General features: G+C 58.1%; 1 protein-coding gene across 1 annotated transcript; it reads left to right on the forward strand.

Moving 5' to 3' along the window:
• Window positions 1-9,215: 9,215 nt before the first annotated feature.
• PPP1R26 (protein phosphatase 1 regulatory subunit 26) lies at window positions 9,216-12,914 on the forward strand (the record flags this gene model as incomplete). Its single annotated transcript, XM_080709143.1, has 1 exon — window positions 9,216-12,914. The coding sequence occupies one exon, from the start codon at window positions 9,216-9,218 to the stop codon at window positions 12,912-12,914; it is 3,699 nt and encodes a 1,232-aa protein (XP_080565269.1).
• Between the last annotated feature and the right edge of the window lie 506 nt (window positions 12,915-13,420).

The raw sequence follows: 13,420 nt of genomic DNA on the forward strand, positions 1-13,420 counted from the left end.
CTGGTTTAAAAGGAAGAAGATGGCAGCCTAGGTTTATGGGGGGCTGCCTGGCCCCCTTCAAGGCAGAGGTGCAGGGCTGCTCCAGCGGCTAGAAGCACACCAGCCACTAGCACTCAGCTGAGAGGGCTGTGGGTCCTGTCCCAAGGGGCGCTCCTGGGCAGGGTCACCTTCCCCAGCGGCAAGACACATCCAGCGGCCCCTGTACAGGGGGTGTCGGGCCCAGCCACTTCCCGCGGCCCTGGCGGAGACCTCGTGGTGTCCAAAGGACGGCCCTGCTGCCCCCGAGCGCTTAGAGCCAAGTCCCTGCAACCACCCCTCTCACCTGTGTGGCGGGGGCTCACCTGTGTGCGTGGCTGTCCCAGACACTGCCTTGGTAAGCGATGCTCTACTTCCTCCGGTCTTTGCCATCTTTGCTTTTTCCCCTGGACATGTTCCGGCTCAGGAGAGGGGCTGCCTGTCCCCGTCCCGGTGATCTCCTCCAAGGGCACCTCACACCCAGGCTCCCTCCCCAGGCCCTCCCTGGAGAAGAGATAAGCAAGCTTCACAGTAATCGGCTCCTAAGAACAACAGCCTTTGCCTGATTTATTTCCTGCACCAAAAAAAAAAAAAAAGATCAATGAGAAAATAATTTTTCTCTCAAATCGCGACTTGGAAAGTGGCCTGCTCTTTCTTGAATAAATGAGGTGAGTGTCCTCATCCTTATGTTTCCTTGCGCGGAGCGTGCGGGCCGCCTGGATAACTCTATCTCAGAAAGTTTATTTTCTGCATTAGCTGCACATACGACTTATAAATAGATCACCTGAAAGTCAAGTCGTCCCCTGAAGTTGTAATAAATTAGGTAAAATTCTTGCCAGGAAAAGCTAAGAACCCAACGCTCGAGAAATAAAACTGAATAAAGCCATCCAACGTCATTTCCGAGGTAAAGGGCTTTAACAATGGTTTGGCAGAAACAGAATTTCCAAAGATTAAACCCAGTGGGTGGAAGGGTTCCTTCGACCTGGGTGGAGGGGGCCGACTCTCTTTCTATGCGCTCAGGGAGGCCGGGGCCGCCGACCCCAACTTGGGGCAGGTCTGCTCCCCGAGGAACAAGGGAGCAGGTAGCTGGCTGCATTTGCATGTGTGAATATTCATGAGGTTCCATTAAATATATGAGCTAATGAATGTCTCTGTGAGCGCAATGCACATGATTTTAAAACTGCTATAAAACAGTGCTATGCAAACAAGATAAGCTCGATATCAGAAAGGGTCACATATCAGAAGGGGTCACGCTGCTTACAGCCTGACTCACAACCCGGGAGCAGGTAGAGCTGCCCCTGCCACACAATCTTGCTTTTTTTATTGATTGATTTTTTTGTTGTTGTTTTTACAGTGCTGAGGATTGAACCCAAGGCTATTCCACCCCCAAGCTCCACCCCAGCCCTATTTTTTATTCTTTATTTTGAAACAGGGTCTCACTAAGTTGCAAAGGGCCTCACCAAGTAGCTGAGGCTGTCCGTAAAATTACATCCTGCAGTGTCAGCCTCCCAGATGCTGGGATTACAAACATGTGCCACCACGCCTGGCTCTATGTGTTAGTTCTTTATTTTGAAAAGGGTCTCACTAAGTCTGGAGGGCCTAAGTAGTTGAGGCTGGTCGTGAACCTGCGATCCTCCTGTCTCAGCCTCCCAAAGACGGTACAAGGGTGCACCTCCACGCCCGGCTTCCACCTTGCTCTTTAGATGCACACTTAGATAATGCTCCCCATTCTCTGGGGCAAGCTTTTGATACATTACCATGTTTCTTGGGCCTCCTCTCCCAGAGGGGCACCTGGACCCACCTCCTTTGGAATAGAGGCTCAGCAGTAAAAGATGGCACCCTAATTCTTTCACTTCTCCCCCATCAACAGTCTCTTAAGGTTCTTTGCACATTTGCACCTGGACTCGTGTGTGTGTGTGTGTGTGTGTGTGTGTGTGTGTGTGTTATTGAAGATTGAACCCAGGGGCACATTCTACCTCTGAACTACACCCTCAGCTCTATTTTATTTTTTATTTTGAAACAGAGTTGCACTAAACTAGCACATGCCATCTTGGAACCTGTGATCCTCCCATCTCAGCCTCCCAAATGCTGGGGTTACAGGCTTGTACCACCACACCTAGCCCCAGATTGGCACCTGGAAAAATTACTTAGATGTAACTAGGATGGAGTTCCTGAAAGGAGGCCGCGGCTCAAATGTTAGGTGCATTGGATATTTAACAGACACGGCAAGGTGGTCTCCCAAACGCGATTCCAGTTTGTTCTCCTGCCAAGGGGGCCTGGGGTGCCTGTGTTCAGGACGGTCAGCTTCCTCGGGCGTGGGGGTTCGGTGCCTTCTTTCCCGTGAGTTCCTTAACTAGAAGACTGCTGTTCATGGAGCAAGTAACACTGGACAAGCTGCCCTGGCTTGTCTCACGGGGGCCCAGCCGCCCCTCAGCCATCTGTGCCTGGAGACCGCCTTCTCCGTGTGCAGAGTAACCATGAGAAAGTCGCCCCGGGTTCTCTGCTCCGTCCACAGAGGGCCAGCTCCTAGCAGTTTCCAAAGTAGACGACTCCAAGTTCTGGTTCAAAAGGAAGAAGATGGGAACCTGGAAGGTTCCCGCTGGACACGGGGCAGCTGCCCAGGCCCCCATCGCCACTGCAGGGGCACTGGTCCACACTGGCCCCACATGGGCTGTCCAGACATGATGCTTGCCCATGTGCCCACCCCACCTGCCAGGGAACGGCAGAACTGCCAGGTGTCACCCTGGATGGCCAGCCTGGGCTGAGTGGGGCGATGCTGGGGCCTCCCACTTCCCTAGGGGCAGTTGGGACTGCCAGAACTGTGTGAGGGCGACCTTTGGGCTGGTCTTAGAAGACACAAAATCTGAACATCTAGGAGCCTGAGAAGAGGAAAGATGGGAGCCCTCACCGGGCGTGGTGACGCACACTTGTAATCCCAGTACTTGGGAGGCTGAGATGGGAGGATCACAGGTTCGCGGCCAGCCTCAAATATTTAGTGAGGCCTCCGAAACTTTGTGAGACCCTGTTTTAAAATAAAGGATAAAAAAAGGGCTGGGGGTACAGCTTGGAGGTAAAATGCTCCTGGGTTCCATCCTCAGTACCCCCCGAAATAAATGGGAGCCCTCAATGCCAACGCCAATACCTCTCAGGACAACGTGGATGAAAACAGGCACCTCCTCTGTTCCTCTGATAGAGATTTTGGAGTAGAAAGAAATGAGGCTGGCCAATGGTTAAATAGTTACAACACCGACTGATAAGTCTCGTCCCTCCCCTCCCCCACGTGATCTTGCAGCGGGGACAGGAGGCGAAACCCTGGAGGTGGAACCCTGGAGGCCTGGAGACAACAGATGTTCCCACGCTTGGTCCCACCCCCCAAAATATTGGCCGAAAGGCAGAAGTACTTATGTTCTGGAGGGTGGGTGACTCGGAAGGCCGATTGGGACTGGTCCCTTCCCCCATGACTGGCGGACCCATCCCCAAGGTGGGGGGCGAGCTCCTGGCTGGATTAAAGCAGATTCCATACACTGGCTGTCAGTTTTCCATACACAGCTGTCGGTTTACCTCCTTTTGTAATCCACACGGCCTCTCCAAAAAATCTTTACACCGACCAGTATCTGAAGGTCTGCCGCTTCGAGAGAAGAAAGAGATCTCTCCCAAGAACGGCTTCTCAATGGTACGTGCTAGAGAATAGATCACACCGTGCCCTGATTCAAACTGTTCTCTTAGTGTGAAATTTATCTTTTGAAATCGCAGGGGGTAAAGGCTATCCTAGCCAGAAACCCTCCAAGGGAGCCTGACAGAGGCAGCTACAGAAAAATGGGAAGTCAAAAGAGAAAAGACAACCTGGATTGAACCCAGGACCCGGTACACGCGAGGCACACACTCCACCACTGAGCCACGTACCCAGCCCTTAGAGATGACGACCTGGGACGCAGGTACACGCCACGGATGGGCTGAGAACCAAAAGTCCTCAGACTCAATAAGAAAAAGACAAATGGTGCGATAGGGAAGCCAAAGGACACCAACCGGCAATTTTCCAAATGGCTAATCATAAGATGAAGAAGCGTTCTGCGTCCCCGGAGGTTAAAGGAATCCCAGCAACGAAAGGCCTTGCTTCGCCTAACAGTTTGCCAAAGTTGAAATGAGATGGCTCAGTGCAGGTTGGCGAGGCGGAAGACGGCATGCCCACTCACCAAGGGGGCACGGCAGGTCGGACTGGGGTTTCCAGAGGTCATTTGGCAAAAAGCACCATCTGTCTCGGCCCAGCCGGCTGTGCTCCGGGCATCGGTTCTAGGGAAATGCTCAGAGTCCTTCCAAGGACACACCAAAGCTCTCCTCACAGTGCTGGCTTCAAAACTGCTTAGAAACACGCCAAAATACCGTTCAATATCATTCAGAGTGTGGCCTTACCAACTAGATCATTCGCCCCAGCTTTTAGAAACGGGTATTGCTTTATACTGGTTTCTAAAATAATAACGAGGAAGGGGAAAAAAATTTTTTTAAAGAAATTTCACTGAGACAGTAAAATGTTCTAGTGAGCCGGGCGTGGTGGCGCACACTTGTAATCCCCGAGCTTGGGAGGCTGAGACAGGAGGATCGCACAGGTTCAAAGCCAGCCTCAGCTACTTAGTGAGGCTCTCAGCAACTTAGTGAGACCCTGTTTCCAAATAAAATATAAAAAAGGTCTGGGGGTATAGCCTGGAGATAGAAAGCCTCTGGGTTCCACCCAGTACTACCAAAAAAAAAAAAAAAAGTTCTAGTGGGTTTCTTGGTTCTGAGCTCCCCCAGGATGGTGAGATTAGAGCCCCTTATTCTATGAGGGAAGGTCTCTGGGGTCTTGGTCCTATTAAATCTCCAGCACTTCCTGGTCAGGAAAGGAATTCAGTGGATCCCCCCTTTCCACTAGTCAGCATGGGAAGTCCAGGGCTGGTCTGGCCTGTTCTGTCCACCTCAGCAGGACCTGGATACCTCCAGTCTTGGACAATTATGTGTGGACCCTTAGCGCAGGCTTGCAATCCCAACATTCAGGAGGCTGAGACCGGAGAATTGTGGTTCACAGACAGCCTCAACTACTTAGTGAGGTCCTCTGCAACTTAGTGAGACCCTGTTTCAAAATAAAGAATAAAAAACTAGGGCAGGGGGAGCTGGGCGTGGTGGTGCACACTTTTAATCCCAGCAATTGGGAGGCAGAGACAGGAGGATCACGGTTGACAGCCGGCCTCAGCTACTTAGTGAGGCCCTTTGCAACTCAGTGAGACCCAGTTTCAAAATAAAGAATAGGAAATGGGGCTGGGGGTGTAACTCTGAGGTAGAATGCCCCTGGGTTCCATCCCCAGACCCGCAAAAATAGAAAGAAAGAAAGAAAGAAAGAAAGAAAGAACGAATGAACTTTCAGGTGTGGTGGCACATACACTTGTAATCCCAGTACTTGGGAGGCTGAGACAGGAGGATCATGGGAAGAACACGCAGGTTTGAAGCCATCCCCAGTAACAGAGGGAGGGAGGGAGGGAGGGAGAGAGGGAGAGAGGGAGAGAGAGAAAGAGAGAGAGAGGAGGAGGAGGAGGAGGAGGAGGAGGAGGAGGAGGAGGAGGAGGAAGAGGAGGAGGAGGAGGAGGAGGAGGAAAAAACACCAAAACTAGCAAGCCTCGTGCCCAGGGAACAGCAGACAGGCAGGGCCGCCTTGTCCGCGGCGCCTTCCTAGAAAGCAGAGCCGGATCTGTTCCCTGCGGGGACAGGAGGCCGGGGGAGCCCGCGGAGGACATCTTAAGGCTGCCCGGCCTCCAGGCCTGGGCTCCCCGGCCCAGGACCCCTGCACAGGTCACTTCCTCTCCCGGCCCTCGTTCCTAAGCTCGATGAGGTTACTAAGGGGTGGCGGCAGTGCACGCCCCAGCAGCGGGCAGCCGGGGCCGCGCCGGCCCGAGCTCGGCGGGCGCTCCACGCCTGGGCACGGCGGCACCTCCGCCCGGGGCGGCGAGCGTGCCCGGCCCGGCGGCAGGTGGGCGCGCTCCCGCGGGCGGGGGTCCGGCCGGGCCGCGCGCCGCCCCCGGAACTCGGCCGTGCCATTCCCATGATGCCCAGCCACCGGGCACGGCTTCCGGAGCGCGGCGCCCGGGTAGGTGCGGGAGGGGGGCCGGGGTCGCCGCCGCCGCCGCTCCCCACGCGCCCCTCCCGCGGCCGGGGCGGAGCGCGCCGCCCGCCCCCCCCTCCCGCGGCCGGCCGAGCCCGGGGGACGCGGCGAGGGGAGCGGCCGGCGCCCGGCAGGCCTGGGGGGGGGCGCTCCCCGGCCGCGGCTCGGCCCAGGCTGCCCGGCCCCCGCGGGCCCCGCCCCAGGTGAGGGCGGCGCAGGTGAGAGGAGAGGGCCCCGCCGCCGGCCTGGGGCTGCGAGCCTCCCGGAGGGCGGCCAGCTCCGGCCCCGAGCCCCGGACGCCGCCGCCCCGAGGCCCGACTCTGCTCTCACCTGGCCGAGCACGGGCTGCCGCCCCGGGCGCAGGGGCAGAGCCCCCCGCCCCGCCCCAGGCGGCCAGCCGGCGCCCTCGGGTCCCGGCCTCCAGCTCTGGGCCCCCGGGTGCGCTGCAGTTTTGCAGGGAGCGGGCTGCCTGTTTGCATGTCTCCTTAAATCTCTGCTTCTGGGAGGCTACGGCTAAATTCTAACCCCCGCCCCCTTGCAGGTTGGCAGGAAGGCCTCCTGCTGCCGGCCCCCTTCTGGACCGGGCTCCTCCTCCCTGGCATGCAGACCCAGGCCTCCCCCGCCCCGGGGAAAGCCCCACCTGGGAGGTAAGAACACGAGGGTTTGGGGCGGAGAGCCGGGCTGGGGGGGGTCAGTCTCCTGCCGCGTTAGCTGGCCCCGGCCTAGATGTGGTTGTGTTCTCCCCAGAGCTGGTGTCCGGACAGAGGACGCCGCTTCTGCCCTTCAGCTTTCTGTCTCCAGTTGGCTGGGCCTGCAGGTGCTGGGTGTCCCCACGGGCACCCTCGAGACCTGGTTGGGAGGCCCAGGGAGTATGGCAGCCCTTGGACAGAGTGTCTCTGTGGTTCCAGGGAGTTCTTAAGAGTGACCCCTCTCATCGTGGATTGTTTAAACGCTCTCTGGAGCCCCTCTTGACTGTTTTAACCTCATTCTGGGACTAGGTAGTTGTAAATCCCAGAAAACTAGGTATTAGGCGGCTGGGCTCTGCCGCCCATCACTCACAGCAGGGTGGGTACTCATCTGGCATCCTCAAGGTGCCCGGAGCAACAGCCTGGTCCTCCGCTGGGTAAGCACCAACACCTCCCCAGGGGAACCAGGCATCCATGCAGGCATGGGTCCCGCTGTTGGGTTCTGGAGTCGGAGGGTTCTGGGCTGGTACAGATAAGTGATCTCCCCCAGGAAAGCCCCTCCCCCAGCTGTACACCTGCTGTATGGGTCTGTGCTGTTCACGGTTATTTCTTAAGGTCATATCGATGTTGAAGGAGTTAATGCTTTTGGTTAGACTCTTGAATGTCTTCTCATTATTGGGCCCAGCCCCCCAGCCCCCAGCCAGGGAAAGGGCCGTCCTGCAGCCCTGTCACCTCCTTGGCCTGTGAGAATCGCTCTGGAAGACAGAGTGTGGGGAGGCAGGGCTGTGGTGGGTGTCCGAATTGTGGCACTGCCCGCCCCGTGACCACCACCTGACTGTGAGGCCCAGGAGGGTTGTAGAGTAGCTCTGATCAATGTATTTGGGTGCAAGGTAAGAGCCTCCAAAATTTAATTTGGAGCCCTTAAGGTAATGCTACATCTTTCCAGAAAAATATTTATGAACTATAGCTCCAGTCTCTGAATTAGATGTCTCCAAGTCTCTTTAATTCTGGTAGTCAGAAAATCTATTTAAAAAGCTGGCAAAGGACCCTTCACGGCACAAGTAGAGCAATGTAGACCTCATCTCTGAAACCTTTCGGAACATGAGCCTGGGCTTGAAAAGAATTTCAAGTCATTGCAATACATTCTTATATTTTAGTGTTATTTGGGGAGCACAGATTGGTGATAGCAAGTGGGTTAGGCCTGAATTGGTCCGCTTCTACCCTCCCTGCCCCACCTCATCTGAGAAAGGTAAACACCAGATTGTGTGCTCTCAGGAAGGAAGCTCCTAGGTAAACAGAAAGCCATGGACCAGGTCCCGCCTAGCTGCCAAGTCGGGGTGATGACGCCCTCAGGAACACCTATTCTCGAGGGAGCTCGGCTTGCTGCACCCATGAGCCCTACAGCACTCTCTTGCTTTTGAACGGCACTGCACCCCACTTGGGCAGTGCGGAGAGCAGAGAGAGGATCAGAATTAGTAGCAGCTCTATAACGCAACCAACTATTGACCACTTTCCTGATAGCGCTCTCTGCAGACGCCCGGCCCTTCTTGTTCAGGCCAGCTGTGAGCAGCTCCTCAAAGCAGTCTCAGGACCAGCCCGGCTGAAGGCCTAAGACCAGGGAATAACTGCACAGGGCAAAGAGAGCCCGCAGCTGTGTTTGGGGCAGCTTTTATCCTTATTAGCTAAAAGTAATGACAAGGCCCCATGAGACTGTCTGGCAAATACTTATTTGATGTTTTCTCATACACAGGCCTGGCATAGTGAATCTGGACAATGCTTGGAATCATTCCGAGTTGCTCACCCCGGGCACCTTTTTATTTCAGGAGTGTGTTGATCGTGCTCAGAATGAGCCCGCCCATGGGCCTAAATCTCACACCCTGGATTCAGTAGTAGCCATTCTTTGTGATGGACAGAGACACATTGGCAGACTGTCTCAGCGGCACCTCCTGACAACCTTTTGAGGTAAATAAAGCCTTTCTTCTCCACAGAGAAGACACAAACCCAGTCAGGTTGGGGGGGGGGGGCAGCGGAAGGGACAGGAAGTGGCACTGTGTGTGCTCAGCGTGAGAACAGTGCCCCCGGGGGTTTGCAAGTCTTTTTTTTTTTTAATCTTCACAGCAGCCCTGGCCCACCAGGAGGAGGAGGCACCTCCTTTTACTGCCAAGGAAACTGACCCCCAGGAAGCATGCATAAGCCGCCCAAAGATACCAGCTAGCTGGACGTGGGGCCCTGGCCCCGCTAGGCTGTTCTCCGTGGCCAGGACGTGCTGTGCTCGCTGGTGGAGCTGGTTCCTTCGACGTGCCGCGCCCCTGTGCTTTCTCCTCCCAGCATGTGAAGCCGGCCGGGGACTGCAGCCTTCCTCCCTGCGCACCTGCCTGCCTGTTAGGATGTTTCTCATGAACGCCCCACCAGTGGCTGCTCTCCAGTCCAAATGGGAGGCCTTCAGCCCGCCGGGGAGCTTTAGGTTTCCCGGGGGCTTCTCTGAGTCCAGCAAGGACGTCTCCAGGGCTTCGGTGAGCGCCAGGGTCCAGATGACCATCAGCAGGCTGCAGTGCGACGGGGCTGCCCTGGTCATGAGCGATGAGTGTGGCGCACAGAGAAGCCAGAGGGTGGAGAGGTGCCGCGAGGCCAGGGCGGCCGCCGACCCTGCCCTGCACGCCCAGCAGCTTGCCCCTGCTGCCCGCGGCCTGGCTGCCCATTGCGACCCCCCAGGGGACCAAGAGGCGTCCGACCTGGGCTCCGTGGGGCTGGATTCCGACAGTGATGACTCCGTGGACCGGGACATCGAGGAGGCCATCCAGGAGTACTTGAAGGCCAAGAGTGGCGCCACGCCGCCGGCATCCGGCGGGGCCCAGCCTGGCGCGGGCAGCAGGTGCAAACTCGAGGCTCCCCACAGCAGCACCCCGGCCGTGCTGTGTCCCCCGAAACCCGCCTCTGGTTCAGGTGCTGTCCCTGGCAGCCCGGGGGCGGCTGGCAAGGACCAGGGCGCAGCCTCCCCAGTGAGCGTGAGCAGCGAGGATTCCTTCGAACAGAGCATCCGGGCAGAGATAGAACAGTTTCTGAGCGAGAAGAGACAGCACGAAAACCCGAAATGGGATGGGTCCGTGGATAAAGAAAGCAACCAGAGTGGAAATGCAGCCCGAGCCACACTTACACCCAACAAGGAGCCTCCCGCCAGGGCGGGGCCGCACCACGACCTGCTGGGGGACTGTAAGGAGTTTGTCTTCCGCAAGCCTCCTCGGCTAGCGAAGGGGAGTGCGCAGCCCAGGGGCCTCAGGCCTAAGGCCCCTGCGGAGCCCGAGCCTGCGGGCAGCACGAGGCCCACAGCCCCCAAGCCAGAGCCAGCCCCCACCAAAGCGGGGAAGAACAGCGCCAGGGCCGGAAGGAAGGGCAGGCGTGTCAGGAGCGCGGCGCTGGTGTGCGAGGCCTCGGACTCCAGCAGCGACGACGGCATTGAAGAGGCCATCCAGCTGTACCAGCTGCAGAAAACCAGGAAGGAGGCCGGCAGTGGAGACCCACCACCGAGAACCCAGCTCAGAGAGGACTCGGGGCCTGGCACCCCCGCCTACAGCACAGCCAGCACTGCAAAGAGTGCCTTGCCGGAAGGCCCCCGGAGGACACCGAGCAAGAGGAAACCGGCGGCCCCGAAGGCTGCGGACCCCGTCCCCATGGGCCTTGACCCCAGCCACCTCTCCAAGCTACCAAAGGACACCAGGTCTCCCGCACCACCCAGTAACACAGCTGCCAGGAGTGAAACTGTGGAGCGTGCCTCGTGCCGGGCAGACTCGTCAGCCGAGCTGATGTGTGCCGAAGCGATCCTGGACATTTCCAAGACCATCCTGCCGGCCCCCATGGAGGGCAGCGACAGGCCCCCGTCCACAAGCCCACTCTTCTCCCCAAACGTGCCTTCCCACTCTGACGGGGACAGCAGCTCAGTGGACAGTGATGACAGCATTGAGCAGGAAATCCGGACATTTTTGGCTCTGAAGGCACAGTCTGGAAGTTTGCTGGCCAGAGCCGAAAGCTGCCCGCAGTCTCCACCTGGCCCCGGTGGGCAGACTGGCGTTCCCAAAGCTCCTCTCTCAAAAACACCAGATCTGTCCCCGAGGTGCAAAAGGAAACGGAGAGGTGGTGGTGGGGCAAACGCCACGAGGCTGTCCACACCCAAAAAGATGAGGGAGGCGAGAGAAAGTGTCCAGGATGGTGGCCACAGCCAGGGGAAAGCCCAGCCTGGCCCTGATGGGCAGGACCCACCCCCACCCGCACCCCCACCCGCACCCAGCCAGGGAAAAGCCAGCGAGGCCTCCGGAAGGGAGGGCGAGGCCCGGGGCCAGCCTGTCCCCTCCAAACCCGGCACGCTCGGTGACCCGTGCGGCTCTCAGGGTCCTGGGGGCCACGGGAAGACAGAAGAGGGGAGGGGCTTCGGCGAGATTGAGAGTTCCGAGGACAAGAGCAGCTCGCTGGACAGTGATGAGGACCTGGACACGGCCATCAAGGACTTGCTGAGATCCAAGCGGACACTCCAGAAGCGGGGCAGGGACGGCCGGGCCGCGTGCAGGAAGAAGGTCAGGTTCAGCACCACCGAGACGCGCTTTGTGGACAAGCTGGGCGGCCTCCCCAGGGACTGGAAGGACAGAGGCCCCCCTGTGCTGAGGAGCTGCCTGTCCACGTCCAGACGGGACAGCAGGGCAAGCCCGGGGAGAAGACTGCTGGGAGCCTTCAGCAGCACGGCAGAGAAAACGAAGCCAGACGGCCCCGGTGATGAGGATGTGGCCCCAGCTTCTGGGTCAAAGAGAAGAGCCCCCCTTGAAGGGACTCTCTTCTCCAAGGAAACAGGAGCCTGTGACCACGTGTGCTCGGCCCCCAGCTCCCTGTCCGAGGACAGTTCAGTGGACAGCGACGATAGCATTGAACTGGAGATTAGGAAGTTTTTGGCAGAAAAGGCCAAGGAGTCCGTGAGCGGTTCAGAAATTCAAGGAGGGGGTCACGCTGCTCCTGGGCCCGTGGGCCCAGCCAGGCCAGAGGTACTGTGCAGGAAAGAGCTGGCCCCTGCCCTGCAGCCTGGCGTGTGCACCCGGAGCCAGAGGGCCAGGGTGGCCCCCCAGCTCACCGAAGGACTTAGGGGCACAGAGAGAGCTGGGGCACAGGGTGCCACCAGCCTCTTTGTCCAGGGAGGGAAGGGCACAGCCCGCACGGAGCACACCTCCCGCCTCCCTGCTGCTCTGGGGAGATGTGAGCCAGCGCCGCCCAGGAGCACCAGCGGGAGCACCTCTGCCAAAGCATCTCCAGCCAGCAGGAGAAACGTTTACGCCCACAAAGACCAGAGCCCCCAGGGGGCCGAGCCTGCCGCTGGAGAAAGTGCTTTTGGCCAACTGCCCAGCGGTGCCAAAGTGGGAGCCGAGACCGGCAGCGTCGGGGGGACCTTTCACGCAAGTTATGGGAGCCGGAGCTTGCTGACCCCCAGCCCAGGACCGCAAGCTGACCTTGGCGGCCCCTGGAGCGACCTCACTCAGCAGAGCAGGCTGCCCAGCCCGTGGGCGTTGAACGCAGAAGGCCGGGGTTCAGTGTGGACAGGAGGCCTGGGGGGCGAGAGAGAGAAGGGGTCTGAGGGGCAGGCGCGGGCCTCACAAGGCCTCGCCTTGGACCCCAGGAAGAACCTGCCCTTTGCGGGCTTCGCTCCCCTGCTCTCCACGCGGCTGTTCCACTTTGGAAAGAGCGTCTCCTGGGGAAACAAGCAATCAGGGCTCTTCAGCCCCCAGCTGGGCCTCCCCCTGCAGGGCCCGTCCTTCTCGGCCTTCAGGGAGACCCAGGCCAGTCACGGCCCTGTGTTCGGAAGCCCACACTTGCTCATGAAGAAGGATCCTGGTCACTGGCCCAACAGGAAGGTCCAGGCGGTGCTGGGCCAGCAGGACAGGAGGAGCTCGGGCTCAGAGGAGAGCATCTTAGACCTGAGGTTTGGACACAGGGTCACCAGCAGGGATGAGCAGGACCAGGAGGCTTTGGGCAGCGACGCCAGCGGATTCAGCGACACCTCCGTGGAGGACGGGGGCAGCCCAGTGGGGAAGGGCAGAGTCCTCAAGCTGTGATGTGAGTCCTGTTCTCAGATTTGTGGCAAGCCGCGTGTGGCGCGTGTACTTGTGCGTGTATAGAGAGCGCCAAAACCAGAGTCCCTGATCTCTCGACCTGTATATATGTACACTAACATGAAATGATGTTTTTATTTAACAGATGTGTCCTGGTAAATATGATTTTTGTAGCCTTTTGTAAAGTATTTAAAGTGCTGTAAAAAATATTTTTGGAAAATACTGTCGTTGGGTTTTGTAGGGCGGGCCTAACTGCGGCTCTCTGTGGTCTGCCACTAGCCGTCGATGGCAGACATTTGGTTCTTACGGTCGTGGCCAGGGTCTAAGACTGCCCTGGGCACTGGCCAGTTGCTGGTGCAGGTGTTCGAGTCCAGGAAGCCCTGAAATGCTCCAGGTCAGCAACTCCTGGGACAGTGCTTTCTGTAAAGCACCTCCTGGTCCCTGGTGGCCAGAGCAATTCTTCTGAAAACTGCAGTCACAGCCTCTGATCAGAAAAATCCAGCACAGCA

The sequence above is a fragment of the Muscardinus avellanarius genome (assembly GCF_963383645.1).
Source record: "Muscardinus avellanarius genome assembly, chromosome: 13".
NCBI classification, from domain to species: domain Eukaryota; kingdom Metazoa; phylum Chordata; class Mammalia; order Rodentia; family Gliridae; genus Muscardinus; species Muscardinus avellanarius.